The 22,263-nt window shown below is 38.3% G+C and overlaps 1 protein-coding gene across 2 annotated transcripts in view; it reads right to left on the bottom strand.

Moving 5' to 3' along the window:
- Window positions 1-332: 332 nt before the first annotated feature.
- LOC143039853 (succinate dehydrogenase assembly factor 2, mitochondrial-like) overlaps window positions 333-22,263 on the bottom strand; it is a 31,610-nt gene continuing 9,679 nt past the window's right edge. For both annotated transcript variants that reach the window (XM_076210111.1, XM_076210110.1), the window contains exons 2-4: window positions 14,694-14,842; window positions 4,819-4,982; window positions 333-736 (exon numbers count right to left, since the gene is read on the bottom strand). In XM_076210111.1, the coding sequence (XP_076066226.1) occupies window positions 627-736; window positions 4,819-4,982; window positions 14,694-14,842 (423 nt within the window). In that variant the 3' untranslated portion in view covers window positions 333-626. The remainder of the gene's footprint in view (window positions 737-4,818; window positions 4,983-14,693; window positions 14,843-22,263) is intronic.

The raw sequence follows: 22,263 nt of genomic DNA, 5'->3' as shown, positions 1-22,263 counted from the left end.
AGCACTCACTGTTTTCTCTTTCAATTTATTCCATGTATCTATTACTCAGTGTGGAAAGCAGTTCTTTTTCAAATCCCTTCTGTAACTGTCCTTCTTAAGTTTCTTCTCGTGTCCTTTTGTACTTGTATTTCTTCTGTCCCATTTAAGTAGATCATCCCTATCAAGGATTTCCATCCCTTTCATAATTCTGTAGATGGTTATCAAATTGCCTCTTTCTCTTCTTTGCTCCAGAGTTAGTAAATCTAGTTTGTCCAATCTTTGTTCGTATGTCAACTTGCTAAGTGTTGGTACCACCTTTGTCAATGCTCTTTGAATTCTTTCTAGTTTCTTTATGTTTTTTATTGTACTGGGTGTCCATAGTGATGCTGCATATTCTAATTTTGGTCTTATCAGTGTAACTAGTACTCTCTTCACCATTTCCTCAAGTTCAATGACAGTGTACAATGACTAATGAGGATCTCTGTTTATGAAACAACCATCTGACCCAAAAGTCCCTACAAGCTTATATTATTACTAAACTATTTGTATTAGGATTAGAAAGGATAATGATATAATTTTAAAAAATATGTACATTTAGCAACATCTACATACTATATATACACAACTCATGTAAAATCTGAAAGGTACTAATGCAAATTAGGCTGCAAGCATCTATTTTCCCGGTCTTCGTTTTTGACGAACTGCTGCAACATATCCATGATTTCATTCTGGAATTCTTCTGGTACTGGACGTACACCTAGAATGTAAAGAAATACTGGAATTTTTTGGGGAATGAGAAAAAAATGATGTTGTCCAATAAACTATTTTGATTTACACAGCTAGATGGCCCATTCAGTAAAACTTGAGGCAACAATTATTATTATCATTTCCTACAAAGCAGTAAATCTTTAAAGATGTGGATCTAAAACATTTGGATTTCTCGAAGTTATGGACGAGGTCATTCCTTGTTTCATACTTCAAATTAAAGATAAAAAGCTTAAATCAAGCAATAGCAATTAAATAAAAATTGACTAAAATTTAAAACCATGCTAGTATATTTTGTTCTTAGGCTAAAATCTTTGCTGAAGACAAATAACTGGTATGTGATTAACAGTTTATCTACTGCTCAAAACGCATCATACAGGACCTAGTAAGGATCACATCTGGTTGTGCTGTCAGTGTCCTGTATCCATACTTTCCTAGCCCCATCCACTGAAAAACTAAGAAGTGTTGCACTATGGGGAAAAAAAAAAAAAAAAAAAGCATAAAAGGGTCTGGAAGGAGTTTTAAAAACCCTAAGGTTTGGGTCCTTTAACCCCTTGCATACGGTGCCCCACACGTAGGCGTCATGGGGAGCGAGTGTATTCGCGAGGCTGCCATATCGGCGTCTTGATTATATTTATTGTAGTCACCCCTGTGTTTTTACATTCTCTCAAATGTGCCCTGAATCCCATTCTCTGTGGTTTTCAAAATTCGCGGGTGAAAGAGAGAACGATCGATATAAGCGGTGACTATATTTTATGATGCGAGTATTATTACGACACGTCGTACGGCTGGCATTGGCTGCTGCCACCGAGATCTAAGTCCATGACGCCTACGTGTGCGGCACCGTATGGAAGGGGTTAATGTGTGTGGATGTGATACAGATGAGAGTAAAAGGGAAGAGATGGGCAGTATGTTCATGAGAAGAAAGATGGCTGTGTTGGCATTGTGTGAAACTACAGTTGAAAGGGAGGGGCGAGTTGAGTTTGGAAGTATAGTTGAGATGGTGTCAGGAGTGAAGGGAGGATGAGGGAAAGAAGGGGTGGCTATATTAGTAAGTGAAGAGATAGGTGGAATAGAAGGTTTCTTCAAGGTTAATGTGGATGAGAGTAAAACTGGGAAGGGAGATGTAGGTTTTTGTAAGTGCATATGGGCCTGGTTGTGAGAAGAGTGTAGAGGAAAGGGGGGCTTTTTGGAAAGATTTAAATGAGTGCATAGACAGGTTTAGAGAGAAATGTCAATGTAGTGGTATTGGGACATCTCAATGCTAGGGTAGATGAATCAATAGATGGAGTGGTTGGGAAGTGTGTTCTAGGAAAAAATCATAGTGTTGAGATGATGGGGATATGTCTAAAGAGTTGATGATTATAAATACAGTGTTTAGGAAGAAAGTCAAGCATAAGTACACATGGGAGAGGGTGGTGGATGGAAAAGTGGTAGACAGGGCTTTAATGGACTATATAGTGGTAACCAGAACAGTAGGAAGAGTTTTGTATGTACATGTTCTTAAGGGAGAGAGTGGGGGAATTTCAGATCATTTTTTGGAAGGTAAGTTGAGAGTGTAGTATAGATAAATGGAGAAACAGGAAAAGGACAGAAGGTAGGGAGGTGCTTCGAGTAAACTGCTCAAATGAAAAGGAAAAGAAGTACAAGGAGAAGCTGACAGAAGGGTGGGAGGGAGTGAAGGATCAAGTAGAACTAGGAGTGGAGTAGGAATGGGGATGGTTCAAGGAGGAAGTCACAAGGTGTGCAAAGATGGTGTGGGGAACAAGGAGGAAGGGAGGAAATAGAAGAAAGGGTTGAGAGTTGTGGGATGAGGAAGTAAAGAAGGTTGTAGATGAGAAGAAATGAGTATTCACATATAGGTTACAAAATAGGATGAGAGAATCATTTGAGAGGTAGAAAGAGAGAAGTAAAGCATAAGGTAAGGAGGCAAAGAGGAGAGTATGACAGAAAATTTTGAAAGTACAGTCAAACCTCGGTTCTTGAATGTCTCTGAACTCGAACAAATTGGTTTTTTGAACGAAAAATTCAAGCTGGAAATACCTCCATTTTCGAACAAAATTTCTGTTCTCAAATGACGCTGACACGTGGCCACTTACAAAATGTAAACAATTCTCTGTTGACCACTGAGCTGAATAGTTGCGCTTTGCTTTCATTATTAATTCTATTGCATTCAGCATTTATTTTTCCTACACTAGTCCTCAGTCATGGCTCCAAAGAAAGCAAAAAATGATACTGGTCAAGGAAAATGAAAAGTTGTGAGAAAAACAATCAAAGTGAAGAAAAAAATGATCGCAAAATATGAAAATGGCGTTCATGTATCTGATCTTGCTGTGCACGACGGTACAGCAAAGTCTACAATTTGCACTATTTTCATGAATAAAGAAGTGATAAAGTTGACTGATACTGCAAAAGGTGTGACTGTCATTAGTAAACAAAGACCACATATACAGTACTTGGGGAAGTGGAAAAGTTGTTGCTTGTTTATATAAATGAGAAACAGTTAGCAGGTGATAGTATCTCTGAAGCATTTATATACGAGAAAGCGTTAGCAATTTATAATGATCTAGTACAGCCCTGGTACAAGCGCTGATGATTTTGTATTTAAAGCAAGTCAAGGATGGTTTGAAAAATTTAAGAACAGAAGTGAAATTCACAGTGTAGTTAGGCATGGCGAGGCGGTGAGTTCAAACAAGGAAATGGTAGAAAAATTTGTGGTTGAGTTTGGTGACTTTCTAAATAAAGGTTTTATCCCCCAACAGGTATTTAATGCTGATGAAACCAGATTATTCTGGAAAAAATTGCCAAAAAGAACCTATATCACTAAGGAGGAAAAATCACTGCCTGGGCATAAGCCAATGAAAAACAAACTCACTCTTCTGCTGTGTGGTAACGCAAGTGGTGATTTCAAGGTCAAACCATTACTAGTGTATTATTCTGATAATCCAAGAGTTTCCAAAAGAAATAATGTTATGAAAAGTAAATTGCCTGTAATGTGGCGAGCTAATACAAAGGCTTGCGTGACAACAATTTTTTACAGAATGGATTCATGAGGTTTTTGCCCCAAGCATTAGAAAATACTTGCAAGAAAAAAAAAATTGAAACTAAAATGCCTTCTTGTGTTTGATAATACTCCTGCTCACCCTCCAGGTTTGGAAGATCACTTAGTTGACGAGTCTGATTTTATTAAGGTCAAATTTCTGCCACCTAATACATACATATACCAAGGCTTTTTCCCCTTTACAAGGGAGGTAGTCAAAAAGAAAAAGGCATAAAATCATTCCCACCCATTCCATCTCTAAATACACTCCACTCCCTTCCACCCTCCCTCTTATCTTAGCACCTCCTGGATGACGGGTCATCCCTGCACCCTGTCCACTGGAGGAATATGCTCAACTATGGTATCTAACTTCTTCACAATCTCCAAAACTTTACACCAATGCACTGAACTATGACGATGACCTGATGATTATAACCCAGAATAGAAACTACACAATAACAGCTAAGAACACACAAGCCTACTTAGAAAAACTTGTGCAATGGGTCAGAAATACTAGTAGGAAAGCCTCATCCCAGTAGATATCAGTAACAATACTCACTCCAGACAACTACAAAATTGAAAAAATACCTAACAGTGAAATTAAATGGCCAAAATCTCTCAGTGAAGATCCCTAAAATTCTAAGTCTCATTTATGAGTATTATTCATACAATCTTTAACTCAAACATCAAATATCTGACAGTGAAATCCAACAAAAATATAAACCTACTAAAACCAATAGCAAGTATGAGCTCTGGATGACAAAGTCATAATATTCAAGTGTTTATTGAAGCTCTAAAGATACAACAGGGATTAACTGGTGCAGTGAACAGGGATCCTGTCAATACTATAAAGAAATGTTTTGACTGTGAATTGACTGGGATTTTATCCTTTACTCTCTACTAAAGTTGTATCTTAGCATTCTTTTCACTTTCTTCCACAAAATCTGTTAGAAGATTGCTGATAGCGAGATGACATTTCACACTGTCTATGGAGGTAGTCCATTGGTAAATGGAATTTTATTGTTAATACTAACCTGTTGCCCAATAATAGATCTCCCAATCATTAGTAGGTAGATTGATGAGCTTGTCATAAAGTGAAAGTTGGCTGGCATTCATACTGGCTAGGTACTGGTGAGCAAACGTACTAAGAAGCAGGCCATTCTCCAACATTCCCCGTTTTCGTGACTGGTACATTAACCTGAAGAAAAATAGTGAACATTGGTGAAACAAGAAACAAAATATTTTATCTTACCACCATTGTAGAGCCATGCTTCTCAACTGGGGTCCATGTAACATTAATGGAGGTTCAAAAAAGAGAGAGAGAAAATTACATTATATATATATATATATATATATATATATATATATATATATATATATATATATATATATATATAATATATATATATATATATATATATACATACATATATATATATATATCTACACACACATATGTATATACATCATATATATGTACATATATGAGAGGGCAACAAAGGTTGAGATGGATGGATGGGGTGAAAGGGGCATTGTACTTTAGGGGGATTTCTGTTGAGGAAGGGAGAAGCCTGAACAAAGGGGTGAGTGGAGAAAGGCTGTGTATGAATGATGCTGTGATGAATGGAAGGGAGTGAAAGTGGGGTAGGGTGTTAGGGTGAGGTTATGTGTGAATATTTTGACACAGCCCAAAGGACTTCTCCCTGTTTCAGGTTGTGTGTGAATATTTTGACAGCCCAAAGGGACTTCTCCCCGTTTTCAATGTTTCTGCATATGGGGACAGAGGGTGGAGGGGTCAACAATTAAATGAAGCGACCTTGCTGTGTCTTGCTGTACTGCTTCTGATCCATGGCAATGGGTGAGATGCAGCGATGATCCATCATCTATAAGGAGCCAAGATGAGAGGGTGAGAGGGGTGGAATGGGTGGGGATGAGATGGACGGGAGTAGAATTATGCTTTATGATCTTGACTACCTCCCTGGTAAGGAGGGAAGACCCCTTGGTATATGTATGTATGAATACACACACACACACATTATATATATACTGTATATACAGTGGCCGCAAAAAGTTTGGGAGCGTAATTAACGAGACACAAATGTAAACACTTGTGACATTTAAATAATCATTTAAAGACCTATAAATGGCTTATTACATACCTTATTTACCAAGCGATTTTCCTTTAAGCTTTATGACCTTCTCCAAATGTGCCGGGATGCATCTTGCCAGGTTTTGTACGTGTTGATGAATAATATTATGCCAAATATCCTGTATTTCTGTTTTTAGCTTAGCTACAGTGGAGACGTCACGATCTTGAAGCTGTTTTTTAATTATATGCCATACGTGCTCAATGGGATTTAGGTCTGGAGAATTTCCAGGCCATTTTTTGAAGTAATCAACACCACAGTCTTCTAACCATTGGGTAACAGACCGAGCTGTGTGAGCAGGAGCTCCGTCCTGCATAAACCAACTAGCATTGCACTTTTCAAAACTTTCAGGCAGGTTATCACACAATAACTCGAAATAAGTGTGCTGATTTACACTCATTTTGTGCAAGAAACACTAAATTGCCAACTCCACCAAATGCAAAGCATCCTCACACCATAACACTTGCAGCATGTTTCACCACTTTAGCTGTATAGCGAGGGTCATTAGGGTCAGACCCCCTGGGGCGCCTCACACACTTCGACCTGCAGCCCAACGACACCACAAACGTTGACTCATCACTCCACAATACTCGTTCCCAGTCTTCTAAGGACCAGTCCTTATATTTCTTGCAAAATGCTATGCGATCATGTATGTTTTTTGCACTTAGAAGGGGAAGAACTTTAGCTCAGCAACTACGGTATTGTAAATCTTTGGCTAAATGATCAGAAATACATCTTACAGACACATCATGCAGCAGTGCAGGGTTATTTTCTTTCAGTTTTCGAGCTGTGAGCATTGGATCTTTATCTAACTGCCTCCTAATAACCGTAGAAGTACGATTTGATATCTCCCTTGGCCGACCAGAGCGATGCTTTGGAGTAGGAATGATGTCACTTCCTCCGTCTCGAAATTTCTTGGTCCACTTTTGCACTTGACGCACTCCAATTCCCACACGAGTAGCAATATCTTTACACTTATAACCCTCCTTATAGAGGGTTATGATTGTAACAACTGTGTCTCTTTCCAGCTCTTTACCACTTCCCATTACGGATATATCAAGGCACAAAAACAGAGACCACTGCAAAAAAAGACTACTCCCCGTGAGAGATGTTTAGAAACTGACTCCATGTGACATCGAGTGCGCCTAAACAGAGTTGCCAAGTAATGCGTATTGTCTCAGCTAAATACGGGTACAAACGCTAGCATTGAAAAATAGCGAAAAGTTTGGGCGGAAAGTTGTATTTTTCGCATGTTTTGAGTTTAGTGGAAAGTTTAGGCGCCTATAATTTTGCGCCCAAACTTTTCGCGGCCACTGTATATATACACTGAATGGTTCCTAGTGATTAATTAATATCTTTTTTCAACCACAAATCACTTTTAATTCCATGCCATCACAGTCGAGACTGAAGAATCGTTCGATGGAGGCATCCGTTGGAAATTGAAATGTGGACGAGCCGAGGATTCGAACCCAGCTAACCCATAACAAAGTTAAAGTGACTTAAACCAATACGCTATCAAGATAGCGTATTGGTTTAAGTCACTGTAACTTTGTTACGGGTTAGCTGGGTTCGAATCCTCGGCTCGTCCACGTTTCAATTTCCAACGGATGCCTCCATCGAGCGATTCTTCAGTCTCGACTGCGATGGCATGGAATTAAAAGTGATTGAAAAAGTGGTTGAAAAAAGATATATATATATATATATATATATATATATACACACACACACATACATACATATACCAAAGGCTTTTTTTCCCTTTCAAGGGAGGTACAGCGAGACCTCTCATTAACGGATGTTAATTAGCTGTGTTTGCAGTGTTTTCGGTGCTTTTGTTTAGTGCATGCACTCACTATGCCACCCAAAAACCACTCCAAAACACTGAAAACACAGCTAATTAATGTCTGTTAATGAGAGGTCTCACTGTAATCAAAAAACAAAGGTGAGTTTAACACTTTTTGATTTAACACAAGTTAATTTTTAAGGAAAAATGTTTAAATAACACGACAATTTCGATTTAACACAATGTGAATTTGGCGATAGGAGCACAGAGAGAGGGGCTCCATGCGGTCAGTCTCCCACACTCTGTTTTGATCTCAGTTTCTACACCAAAACAAAAAAGAAAACGGTGTCACCAACCCACAATTAATGGTACATACATACATACATATACCAAGGCTTTTTCCCCCTTACAAGGGAGGTAGCCAAAAAGGAAAAGGCATAAAATCATTCCCACCCATTCCATCCCTGAATACACTCCACACCCCTCCACCCTCCCTCTTATCTTAGCACCTCCTGGATGATGGGTCATCCCTGCACCTTGTCCACTGCCCTGAGTCAGAGGCAGTGTCGCAAGACACAGCACATCCACAGCAAGGCCTCTTCATTAAATCGGCGACCCCCCCTCTCTGGCCCCCCATGCATAAAAGGAGATGGGGAGAAATCCCTTCGGGCTGCATCAAATTTTGTGCACTCATACTACCTCTTGTTTTCTGTTCTACACCAAAACAAACAAGAAAACTGTCACCAACCCAAAATTAATGGAAAACTAATTTTGTTTACAAAGGATTACAAAGGCAGAGCATGCCGACAGGAGACCTTTTGATCCATATCTAGGTCGGATGCAAAAAAAAAAAAAAAAAAAAAATTAAAAAAATATTGAAAAAAAATATATACATATTAATAATAAAATAATAAATAAAAACTATAATAATGTAAATAAAAAATAATAATAATGTAATAAAAATGTAAATAAAAAATATTAAAAAAATATATAAAAAATATTAATAATAAAATAATAAATAAAAACTATAATAATGTAAATAAAAAATAAAATACATAAATAAATACATAGGTATAGTTAAAATAATAAACAAACAGGTAAATTGTAAATAATAATAAATTGACACAACTAATAATAAATGAAAATCAGACAGACAAATGATAACAAAACAAAAACAAATAATATAAGATAAATTATAATCATTACAGCATCTTACTTAGGTATTTATCTAAATGATTCTTAAAGCTTCAAACTGAACTACATTGCACTACCTGTGCAGGAAGTTTATTCCATTCATTAACTACACGGTTGGCAAAGTTGTTTCTACCTACTTCCAAATTGAATCTATTTCCGGACAGTTTGAGACCATTGTTTCTTGTCTGATTCTCATTCAATGTGAAAATTTTGTCACTTTTGATGTTGTCAATTCCCTTTAAAATCTTAAAGACCTGTATCAAGTCACCTCTGAGTCTATGCTTTTTTAGGGAAAACAGATTCATGTGCTTTAGTCTATTTTCGTACGATTTATTTTTGATATTCGGAATCAGTTTTGTGGCTCGCCGTTGTACTTTTTCCAGTCTGTCAATGTCTTTAATGAGATTCGGTGACCATACAGAAACAGCATATTCCAAATGTGGACGAACTAAAGATTTATATAGCTTGTTAATGAGTGATGGACTTTTGAAATCAAAAGATCGCGCAATCAGTCCCAGAATCTTATTTGCTTTCTCAGAGGCTGAAATACACTGCTTGGATGATTTGAGGTCGTTACTGATAATTACGCCGAGATCTTTTTCACTATCCACTTTTGTTAACGAATTTCCAAATAACTTGTAATCGTACTTACTGTTATTTTTACCTACAGTGGCCGCGAAAAGTTTGGGCGCAAAATTATAGGCGCCCCAACTTTCCCCTAAACTCAAAACATGCGAAAAATACAACTTTCCAGCCAAACTTTTCGCTATTTTTCAATGCTAGCGTTTGTACCCGTATTTAGCCGAGACAATACACACTATTTGGCAACTCTGTTTAGGCGCAGTCGATGTCACATGGAGTCAGTTTCTAAACATCTCTCACGGAGAGTAGTCTTTTTTTTGCGGTGGTCTCTGTTTTTGTGCCTTGATATCTCCGTAATGGGAAGTGGTAAAGAGCTGGAAAGAGACACAGTTGTTACAATCATAACCCTCTATAAGGAGGGTTATAAGTGTGGGAATTGGAGTGCGTCAAGTGCAAAAGTGGACCAAGAAATTTCGAGACGAAGGAAGTGACATCATTCGTACTCCAAAGCATCGCTCTGGTCGGCCAAGGAAGATATCAAATCGTACTTCTACGGTTCTAACTGCCTCCTAATAACCGTAGAAGTACGATGCTTTGGAGTACGAATGATGTCACTTCTTTCGTCTCGAAATTTCTTGGTCCACTTTTGCACTTGACGCACTCCAATTCCCACACGAGTAGCAATATCTTTACACTTATAACCCTCCTTATAGAGGGTTATGATTGTAACAACTGTGTCTCTTTCCAGCTCTTTACCACTTCCCATTACGGAGATATCAAGGCACAAAAACAGAGACCACCGCAAAAAAAAGACTACTCTCCGTGAGAGATGTTTAGAAACTGACTCCATGTGACATCGACTGCGCCTAAACAGAGTTGCCAAATAGTGTGTATTGTCTCGGCTAAATACGGGTACAAACGCTAGCATTGAAAAATAGCGAAAAGTTTGGCTGGAAAGTTGTATTTTTCGCATGTTTTGAGTTTAGGGGAAAGTTGGGGCGCCTATAATTTTGCGCCCAAACTTTTCGCGGCTACTGTAAGTGCATTACCTTGCATTTACTTGTGTTAAATTTCATTAGCCACTTTTCAGACCATTGCTGTAATTTATCTAAATCTTCTTGAATATCTAATTGGTTTGAGAGATCATTTGCCACTCCGCACAGTTTTGTATCATCAGCAAATTTGGAAACAGTAGATTTTAGTCCATGGTCTATATCATTTATATATACTATGAATAGAAGTGGCACACATAGAATAACTGTGTACTACAAATGAATACAAAGAATGTGTGTTTTTGTTGTTTCTGTAACCTACAAATGTATTAATAATGCGTTTGTTCAAGTTTAGAGTAACAAAATCCCAAAAAAGACAAGACTTTCCCAGTGTCCAGGAACCTAACCCCGCCCCTATTACCATTATTTCGTATGGGAAAAATAACTAACACGATTTTGATTAACACATCTCCAGGAATGTAACCCTCATGTTAATTGAGAGTTGACTGTACTCATTCTCTCCATTTCTAATCCTGACACTCTACTACTCTCATAAAAACTTTTGACAGCTCCTAGAAGCTTTCCTCCTACCCTGTATATCTGCAATACCTCCCACAGCTCCTTCCTATCTACCCTATCATATGCCTTTTCCAAATCCATAAAAGCCCAAAAAACATTCTTACCTTTTCCTATAGCTTTCTCACATATCTGTCTTACCACAAAAATCTGATCTATGCAATCTCTACTTGTCCTAAACCCACACTGTTTCTCACCAATTACGCCCTCTGTTCCATTCTTAATCCTCTCAATCAAGACCCATAAGCCTTCCCAACTACACTTAACAAGCTAATCCCTCTTACTACACTCACTTGTCCCCTTTTCCCTTGTAAAGTGGAACTATACAGGCACTCCTCCAGTCCTCCAGCACTCTACCCTCTCTTAAACAAACATTAAATAACCTCACCAGCCAGTCCACCATCACTGTACCTCCTTTTTACATTCTGCATGACATCCATCCATCCCAGGTGCCTTACCTGCTCTCATCATCTTCACAACTGCCTTCACTTTATCCTTCCTTATTTCTCCATTTTCCTCACTCATCACTCATTTTCTTAGCACTTTCCACTGCAACTATCTTTCCCTCCCTATCCTCCTTCATTTAGCAACTACCTAAAATATTCTGCCCATCTTTCTCTTACTGCCTTCCTTCCATTATCATCTCTCCATCTGCACCTTTTACCTTTTCTTCTCTCCTTGATTCACCTCCTCTTCCTCTTAATTTCTTTCCAAAACATCTTTTTACTAATTTCAAAATTTTGTCATACTCTTACCCCATTTTACATCTGCTCTCCTCTTTGCCTCCTTTATCTTATGCTTTACTTCTCTTCTCTTTTCTTTGTACCTCTCATATGATTCCCTCATCCTATTTTGTAACCAATATGTGAAAGCTTGCTTCTTCTCTTCTACAACCTTCTTTGCTTCCTCATCCCACCACTCACTACCCTTCCTTCTATTTCCTCCCATCCTCCTTGTTCCACACAGCATCTTTACAGACTATGTGACTCCCTCCTTGAACCTTCCCCATTCCTCGTCCACTCCTAGTTCTAATCTATCCTTCACTCCCTCCCACTCCTCTCTCAGCTTCTTCTTGTACTCCTCCTTTTCTTTCTCATTTAAGCCGTTCACTCTAAGCACTTCCTTACCTTTTGTCCTTTCCTCCTTCTCCATCTATCCTCCATTCTCAACTTACCTTCTACCAGAAAGTGATCTGATATCCTCCACTTTCTCCCCTTTGAACATATACATCCTTAACTCTTCCTATTATACTCCTATTTACCACTGCATAGTCCATTAACACTTTATCTACCACCCTTCCATCCCCCACCCTCTCCCATGTGTACTTATGCTTGACTTTCTTCCTAAACACTGTACATATACATGTATATATACATATACACACACACACATGCACATATATATATATATATATGCACACATTCTCTATTTTTCTGCTTGCAAATTTTCTTTTGTGTTTAAGGACATCAATCCACTTCACTTTTTTTTCTAATTGAGCTAGGAAGTTTTTTTTTTTTTTTTACTGTAAGTCATGCTCATTATTGTAGTCATTCTGGCCAAGTTTCATTGAAATTTGTCAAGTGACACTGTAGTTACACAATAAACTTCATTTTATTGGGCAAATATAATCAATATTCAAACCACTACTAGTCCCTAACTTTTTGGACATGATTTGGCATTTTTTCAAAGAAAGTATTGGACATGTTTATAATTATCAACACACTAAACATGTGCAGATTTGGTGGTTATGTTTTGCTCTACTGATAAATTTACCACCACAGAATCTTTTAACTGCATATAACATAAAGCCTGAAAAAAGTACGAGGTTCAACCCGCGTGAGGAGCAAAAGAAAGTCTACGGATGTTCTACCAAACTTTCACATGCATATCTCAACAAAATCGACCCAGTTTCTCCACTTCTAGGCTAAGATGAATCAAAATAAGCAAGATTTGTTGGTTTTACATCATTTTGAGTTGATTTAAGCAAAAGAAAAAAAAAAAAAACAAAAAAAAAAAAAAAAAAAAAAAAAAAAAAAAAAAAAAAAAAAAAAAAAAAAAAAAAAAAAGTTTTTGGCTCCAACGCTGTATGGGTTAAATGTATTTAAAGAGTGTGGGAGGGGTATTCAAGGCTTAGACTATAAAAATTATTATTATTGGAAGTTTCTCTATATCGTGGATTTTTAACTAATATAGCCAGTAACATAACGCCTGTAATAAACATTGGATGACTACTACAATTAGGTAAATACATCCACTCTCCTCATGGCTTTTCTCACCTGATTTGCTTCTCCCCTCTTTATTCAATACTTCTCATATACTTCCTCATTTCTTCTTTCCAACCATTCCTCATAAGCATATCTTTTCTCTGCCATCACCACCCACTCCTCTTCATTCCACCCTTCACTGTTTTTCCTTCTGTCCTGACCCAGCCTTTTGGACTAATGGAGAGAATGAGTGAAGAAAGATTAGTAAAAGAGGTGTGGAAGGCAGAGGTAGATAGAGTGAACCTGAGGGGATGATCGAGAATGTGATGGATGAGGTTAAAGAGGCTATGAGTATGAGGGGGAATGTCTGTTGGGCAAGGAAGGGAGAAGGCAGGAGATAGGGCTGAGTTGAGAATGGCTGTGTTTAGATGATACTGTGATGCAAAGTGGGAAGGAGAAAGGGATGGGGGAATAGGGAGTGGTTATGTGTGAATAAGATTTTGATGCAGCCTAACGGGTTTTCTCCCCACCTCTATTTTTGGCATGGAGGGACAGAGTAGGGAGGTCACCAATTAGGTGAAATGGCCTTGCTCTGAACATACTCTGTCTTGTTGCATTGCTTCTGACCTAGGGCAGTAGGTGGTAGACAGGTATGACCTTCATCCACACGGAGCTAAGATGAGATGAAGGAAAAGGTGTGGATGGGAAGGAAATGGTTGGGAGTGGGTGTGTGCCTTTTGACTTGGTTACCTTCCTTATAAGGAGGAAAAAGCCCTTGAAGTATACAGACGCTCCTCAACTTACGTTTTAGTTACGTTCCGAACGGCCGAACGTAAGTTGAAAATGAACGTAAGTTGTTACTGTACTATACATCCGTAAATTCTATTACCATATCTTATAAAACACCCCTAAATCATTAATTATACACATAACATTGTAAAATAATAACATTAATTTCAAATAAATTAAATTCAAGCAACATAAATTGAGATGGTGGAGGAGGAGGCAAGGCACGTTCAGTCTGTCGTTTGTGCCATGTAAACAATGGACGCAGCATCATGCGTAAGTATCGTTTGAACTACGGAGAGCGCGCTAAACTAAAAAATTCACTCAAAAAAATTTTTTTTTACAATTTTTTTTTTACAGTCAGTTCAAACGTAAAATCGAAAAAACGTAAAACGAATGAATGCAAGTAGAGGAGCGTCTGTATACAGATAGATAGCCAACCTATCGTCATCATCCTACTCACCATCTTTGCCTATAATAGTTCTTCATCCTTGAAATACATCCATTCTTCCTTTACTCTCACCTACTTCATTTTCTTTCACTACATTCCTTACCTCTCCTCTTTCAGTGTTACCTTAATAAAACAAAAATGTAGAACCTATTTCTAACTTTTAGACTACATTTCACTCGCATATCTCAACCTACCTGGCCTTCTTCAGGTGAATGGGTTCACCTACTTTTTCTTCATATGGGGGAATCATTGGTTCTTGGATATGTTCTGGTGCTGGATGCATTTCACCACTATCCACAGGCTTATCCTTATCAACATATCTGTCACTGAAGCAACGTGCACTCTGTCAAGAGAGAGAAAGCCACTTTTGTCAACCATTGGTAAGGGAGTGAGGGAGGGAAAGATTGAAATCTGTGCAACTACACCATTTCAACCATTGCATCTCTTTCTGTATTAATGACAACTCATTGCAAATTTTTATTCTGGTGACAATTATTTCAATCAACCAAGGGAGCATAACTTTTTAAACTAATGACAGCATAACCTTTACTCTGGCTACTGCCAAGTGATTTTACTGAGCTAAGAGAAATCCCATATATCTAGGGACTCTGATTTGGAAGTCACTAGATGACTGGAAATGGTTTATGGTTATCAATTAATAAATCTATTGCCCTAGTTCTCTTACAGGAGACTCACAATCCCCTGGAAACTGGCCATGGCCACCAGTTCAGTCAAAAAGTCACCCACTGAAGAGATTTTGCACACCTGTCTAGTGTGAGAGCAGGTATGTGTTGTATTTACATAATTGTAGTATACAGGCAAGGAGCAGAACTCATGGGGTCTGTCTCTTACTCTCCAATTTACCATACCTAACTTTAAATTCAAATATGGTTCCAACTTGGTCTATACCCTTATTTTCCAACTATCATCCACAGATTTAAATTTAGGTACTGTTTTCCAGCTTGGTCTATATCACCTAAGCTATTTCCAGTATTTATGCGTCTGTATGGGAAACTGTATTTCTTCACATAAATAGACAACTAGTCTTTCTCAACTTGTTCTTATGACCTCTTAAAGCCTCCCCATGCCAAATCAAGAGATCTGTCAATGTAGTCTATCCCTTTTTAGCAACCTATATGTGTTCTGTGTCTTGTGTGTAATGGGTGCATCTAGCATAATTAGTGCCTGTCACCAGGCCAATTCTGTGATAGTACTATTTCAGTGCAGGGTGGTGATATGAATGTATGCATACCAGTGTATTTCTTGTTTGTCTTGGGAATGATTTCTCTGTTGGGTTAATTTCTGGGAGAGTCAAATACAGAATTTGATAGTCTAAAGGGAATTGACATCAAAAGTGACAAAATTTTCACATTGAAAGAGAATCAGGACAAGAAACAATGGTTTCAAACTGTTCAGAAATAGATTTAATTTGGAAGTAGGCAGAAACAACTTTGCTAACCGTGTAGTTAATGAATGGAATAAACTTCCAGCACAGGTAGTGCAATGTAGGTCAGTTCGAAGCTTTAAGAATCATTTAGATAAACACCTAAGCAAGATGCTGTAATGATTATAATTTATTTTATATTATTTGTTTTTTGTTATCATTTGTCTGTTTGATTTTCATTTATTATTAGTTATATGTCAATTTATTATTATTATTTACTATTTACCTGTTTGTTTATTATTTAACTATATCTATGCATTTATTTATGTATTTTATTTGTTATTTACATTATTATAGTTTTTATCTATTACTTTATCATTATGATTTTTTTCGCATCCGGCCTAGATATGGACCAAAAGGTCTCCTGTTGGCATGCTCTGCCTTAGTAATCCTTTGTAGTCTAATAAGTAGTGGTTGTTTTGTAATCTGTATACAAATGTTTTTGTATAGAAATGCTATGGGGTACTGGGGTCGGCTGTTAAATAAATATGAGTAAAATGCTGCTGGAGTTGTTCCCATATTGCATTTGAGGGGATATTTGTGTAATATGATGTAAGGGATTGGAGGGGTCAAGGAGCTATGCCTTCCATCAATGTACTCAATGTACTAAGGCAATGAAAGGAGGAAAGACCCCAAAAGGCACAGTTTTCTTGGAAATGCACATAATCATACAGGTAAGTGAAATTCTATCAGAGTTAAAAAAGATATATATATATATATATATATATAAAAGAAGAGAGATAGTCTCTTGTCAGAGATGTAGTTGACATGTCTAGAAGTGTCTCTTTCGTTGCCAAGAAGAACAAATCACCTCATGAACCTTGTACGAAAAAAAAAAAAAAAGCAGAAAGTTAGAGAAATTACCTCAACAACGGAGATGTAACACATCAAATTGATAGCATGAATAGGTTACATCAGTACAAGAGAAATGACACACGTCCAATAAAAATAAAGTTCAAGTCGCAAGCCATGGCAAACATAGTAATTAGTAAGTCTTGGAAGTTAGCAAAAAAAGAAAAGCTAAACAATATTTGGATTAGGAAAGATGCTAAAAAAAGAGGAATGAGCAAAGACACAAAAGCTCAAAGCCAAAAATGATATGACAAAAAAGAAAAAAAAAAAAAAGAAAAAAAAAAAAAAAAGAAAATTGATGAGTAGTTTAACAGGTGAGAAAATGGTTCATAAAAAAAAAAAAAAAAAAATGAAAGTTGTGTCATAAAGGGAACTATAAATCTATATACCAAGAGCTTTCCCCCCTTATAAAAGAAGTTCCTAAGTCAAAGGCACGTACCTACTCCCACCCATTCCATTCATCTCCACCCTTTCCTCCCTCTCATCTTAGCTCATCATGGATGATAGGTCATCCCTGTATCCCACCCACTGCCCTGGGTTAAAAGCAATGCAGCAAGACACAGTACATCCACAGCAAGGCTGCTTCATTTACTGGCAACCCCCCCTTTCCGTCCCCTCATGGAGAAAAATAGAATACAGGGAGAAATCACTTTGGGCTGCATCAAAATATCATTCACACAGAAACACCTATCCTCCCATCCCTTGCCCCTCCATTTTTTGCATAACAATGTCATACAAAGTCACTCTCCACTCATCCCTATCTCCTGTCTTCTCCTTTCCTTACTCAACACATTCCTTTCTTGCTCAATGCCCCCGTAACCCCATCCATCCATTTCATCCTTGGCCATCCACTCAAGTTCACTCCATCCACGTCTGCTTTCCACACCTCTTCTCTAATTTTCTAACATACCTAGACTTATATTCATGTACATTTCCAACTTATTCTATATCTTTGATTTACAATGATCATATTTAGATTGAAACCCGTGTATAGTTTGAGCTTGGTCTATATCACCTTCTAGGCTATTCCACATATGTATGCATCTATATGGAAAACTGTATTTCTTCACGTCCTTTAGACGTCTTAATAGACATGTCTTAATTTGCTCCCATGACCTCTTAAAACCCTCCCATCTTCAATCAGATCTCTTCTGTCAATGCACTCTAACCCTTTTAGTGACCTGAATACTGTGATCATATCACCTCTTCCTCTTCAATCTTTCAAAGTTGGCAGACCCAATGCTTTTAGTCTTTCCTCATATGGTTTATCTGCCAGGCTGAGCACCAGTTTGGTTGCTACCCTTTGTATTCTCTCAATCTTGCTTATATCCTTCACTTTGTGTGGGGACCATACTACTGATGCATATTCCAGTCTTGGATGTATCATGGTTTTGACGAGTTTTTTCATCATCTCTTCACCCAAATAGTGGAATGCCACTTTGATCTTCTGCAGTAGTCTGTATGCCTCTCTCCCAATCCTGATATGTCTGACAGGTGACAGGTTGTCTTATATCAAGACTACAAAGTCTTTCTCCTCTTTTGCTTTTGTAATGGGTTCATTTCCCAAGGAGTAGTTTAAGGATCCTTTTGCCAATTTTGTCCCTTTCCAATACTTTGCATTTTTTGGTATTGAACTTCATTTCCCATTCTTGACTCCATGCAAAAATAGTGTATTTTTTTTTTTTTTTCAATAGTCTACCATCCTTCTTATAATTTTTGCATCGTCTACAAACAAGTTGGTATAACTTTTTGTTCCTTCCATCATGTCACTGACAGACAAGAAACATTATTGGTGCAAACACTGAACCTTGTGGAACTCTACTTGTTACTACTCTCAAGCTTGATATCTTATCCTTTACTACTATCCTCATGTATCTTTCCTTCAAAAAAAATATTTCATTCATTCTTGTAGTCTGCCACTCAGTCCTCTACCATGATCCAATTTCCACACAAGTTAACTGTGAGGTACTTTATCAAATGCCTTCTCTAGGTCCAGATACATGCACACCTGTATACGTCACCATATGCATGGTGAACAATATCACACTCACTCACCGGACTCCTTGGCGCCAGACCACGTCCGTTCGAATTGCTGAGTGGACATCTTAACAGCCTAGCATACCACCCCGAGCACACACACACCAGACGCACACGAACTCACGAACACACACACATAGTGGATGCCATCAGACATAACACACGGAAACATTACATATAAACAAGCCACCCCCCTGGATATATAATTAGTATTTATAACCAAGAGACCAATAGGTAATTAGTGCAGTTGCCCCACCCATGTGGGACAACGGACTAACAAGACATTATTGTAAACACCACGATGGAAGGCAACTCGAGAAGTGCTGACCTTCACACTTCCGGAGATCAAAACTCCACCGCAAGAGCCCAGGAGCGGTCGGTTCTTGTGACGTGCCCTAGAGTTAAATTGTGTACAAGTGTAAATCTTAAGTCTTAGACCTTGTTAAGAATAAACCAGAAAAACTCAAAGGTGTGTGGCAAGTAACCCTTCCTGGGAATGATGTAACTATCCGTTACATAATTTGGTGCAAGTAACCCTTCCTGGAGACCATGTAATGATCCCGTTACACACCTCACACTCCTGTCTCTTGCAGCACATCAATCACTCTCAGGTAAAAGCTTAAAAGGTTAGACACATAAGACCTTCCAGATCTGAAACCAATGACTGTCTGTCAGAATGTTCATCTTTTCAAGATATTTGGTCAATAAATTTTTCACAATCTTTTCATATAATTTCACTATTGTGCTTGTTAGTGATACTGTGTGTGTACATATGTGTGTTTCTTACTGTATTTACCTTATTGTAGTACCCTTGACCCCTGTTTATCCAGACTTCATTAATCCGGATTTTGATTTATTCAGACAGTGTCTCATCTATCTAGATCTTGTTAATCTGGATTTCGATTTTTCCATAGTGTCCAGCTAATAATTTGAGTCCAGATAGCTGACAAATGAATTCAAACAACACATGCCTTGTGTACTGCTAGAAATGCACAATAGATGGTGGCAGGCAGTTGTAAACAAGTCCGGTTGATGCTTGTAAACACCATGTTTTGTCTGGTACTGATGAAAAATTTTGTGCATTTTTCAGTATGAATAAATACCTTAAAACTCATAATTATGCCTCCCGTCTATTAAGCATGAGCAAATGGCCCTAACTGTGGCTAATAATAACTATTGGTTAATAATTTGAGTCCAGACAGCTGACAAATGAATTCAAACAATGCATGCCTTGTGTACTGCCTGAAATGCCCGATAGGTGGCAGCAGGCAGTTGTAAACAAGTCTGGCCGACACTTGTAAACCATGTTTTGCCCAGTATCAGTGAACAATTTTGTGCATTTTTCAGTATGAACAGATACCTAACTCTTAATTATGCCTCCCAAGTCTATTAAGCATAAGTGAATGGCCCTAACTGTGGCTCAAAAAGTGGAATTAAGAAAATTAGAGAAAGGCGCTAGTGTTACGAGTGTTTGCGAGGAGTATGGTGTGACAAAGCAAACTGTGTTGGACATTAGAAAGTCAAAAGATAAGCTGGTAGAGTATTCTGCCTAGTACTGTGTGGATGCACTGGCAAGCAAAAGTGGTAATAGTGGACTGAGAAAAAAATGTTAGGACTGGAAAAAATGATGCAGTTATGAAGTGGTATGTGCAGCAACGATCAGTGGGGATGAATGTCTGTGGCATAGAAATCCTTGCAGCAGCTAAGCTAGGAAGCTGGCACTGAAAATGGAAATAGAAAATGTCAGGGGGGTGATGGGTGGCTGTGGCAATTCCACAATCAACACTGACTTTTTAATGCAACTGTGCAGGGTGAAGCTGGCGATGCAGATACAACCAGTAATGAACCTTTTCAGATTAAGCTGGATAAAGTCATTCAAGATAAACATTTAATCTACTCCCAAATGTATCATGGTGATGAGATGGGTTTCTTTTGGCATTCAATGCCTGAGAATAGTCAGATGAGGAAAGGTGAAGAAGCTGTAAGGGGGTAAAAAATGGAGCAAGGAGCATCCCTTGATGCTTGTCTGAGCCAATGATAGCAGTAACCACCATCTCAAGCTTGCTGTTGTGGGTAAATCTAAGGCACCTAGAGCTCTACAAGCCATAACTAGTGATTTACCTGTGCACTACTTCACCTTAGCAAAGTCTTGGTTTACTTTTGCCATATTCCTTGAGTGGTTCAAAAAATATTTTGTGCCAGCTGCGTGTGAGTACCAGATTCACAGTTTGAAAATTGCACCAGCTCCCTAATCTGTAGTCCAACAAAAATACCTTCTTTGATTTTTGCATCACTTACTTTAGGAAACTTATTCTTTAAATATGTGAATCCCTTGCCAGTTCTATCCATACCTTTTATCAAAAATTTTCATCAACTCTAGTTTAATATGCAAAGGAGGCAGATTAATTTTCTCTGAATCAACAAGAGGAGGATTGACAACATTCTTCTCACCTGGGGTCAGAGATTGTTTCAGACATTCTTTTCATAATGATTTTTGGTAAATGTCCATTTGTGCAGAACTACGCAATATAGCAATAAAAAATTAATGATTAATTTTGTACATACATACATATACCAAGGCTTTTTCCCCCTTCCAAGGGAGGTAGCCAAAAAGGGAAAGGCATAAAAACACTCCCACCCATTTCATCCCTAAATACACTCCACACCCCTCCCACCCTTCCTCTCATCCGAGCACCTCCCGGACGACGGGCCATCCCTGCACCCCGCCCACCGCCCTGGGTCAGAAGCAGTGTCGCAGGACACAGCACATCCACAGCGAGGCCGCTTCATCCAATCGGCGACCCCCCCCCTCCGTCCCCCTTTGCATATAAGGCGAGGACGGGGAGAAATCCCTTCGGGCTGCGTCAAAACCCACTCACACACACTACCCCACCCCCCACTTCCCCGCCCATTCCTCCCCATGCAGTAAATTATAATATATCAACATAATATGCAATTTTCTTGGCAGAAATGAAAAACAAAAAAGTTGCTAAAACAGACTTCATAAGTAATGAAGTCGCACCAGATGAATGTTATGTCATGTTTGTTTTGATAGATACCAATGTCGAAGAAATGAAAGGATGATAAATTCATCTATTCTAACCTAGCCTGTATTTAGTAAATCGGTACCTGTAATTCAAAGGTCATCCAGATGATCGTCGTCATTGTGACAGATGTTGGTGGCCTGTTCAATCACTCTTTCTGATTGAGAGGTATAAGGTTTCTCATAGCTTGAAGGAATGCATGGATTTCAGCTCCATAGCATTCCTTCAAGAATATATAGCTCACGATGTGCTGGCAGAAGTACCAAGGGGTAAACACTTGACAAACGACAAGATGGCATCCTGATCCTATGCTAGCGACTTCGTTCGTTTGTATTTTTGCTTGTAGCAAGGTGATTTTTTTCATTTCCACCAAGAAAATTGCATATT

This window comes from Oratosquilla oratoria, chromosome 27 (genome assembly GCF_046742065.1).
Source record: "Oratosquilla oratoria isolate Oo_2021 chromosome 27, ASM4674206v1, whole genome shotgun sequence".
Taxonomy (NCBI): domain Eukaryota; kingdom Metazoa; phylum Arthropoda; class Malacostraca; order Stomatopoda; family Squillidae; genus Oratosquilla; species Oratosquilla oratoria.
The sequence above is the reverse complement of the archived record's forward strand: the minus strand, read 5'-3'. Positions and strand labels throughout refer to the sequence as shown.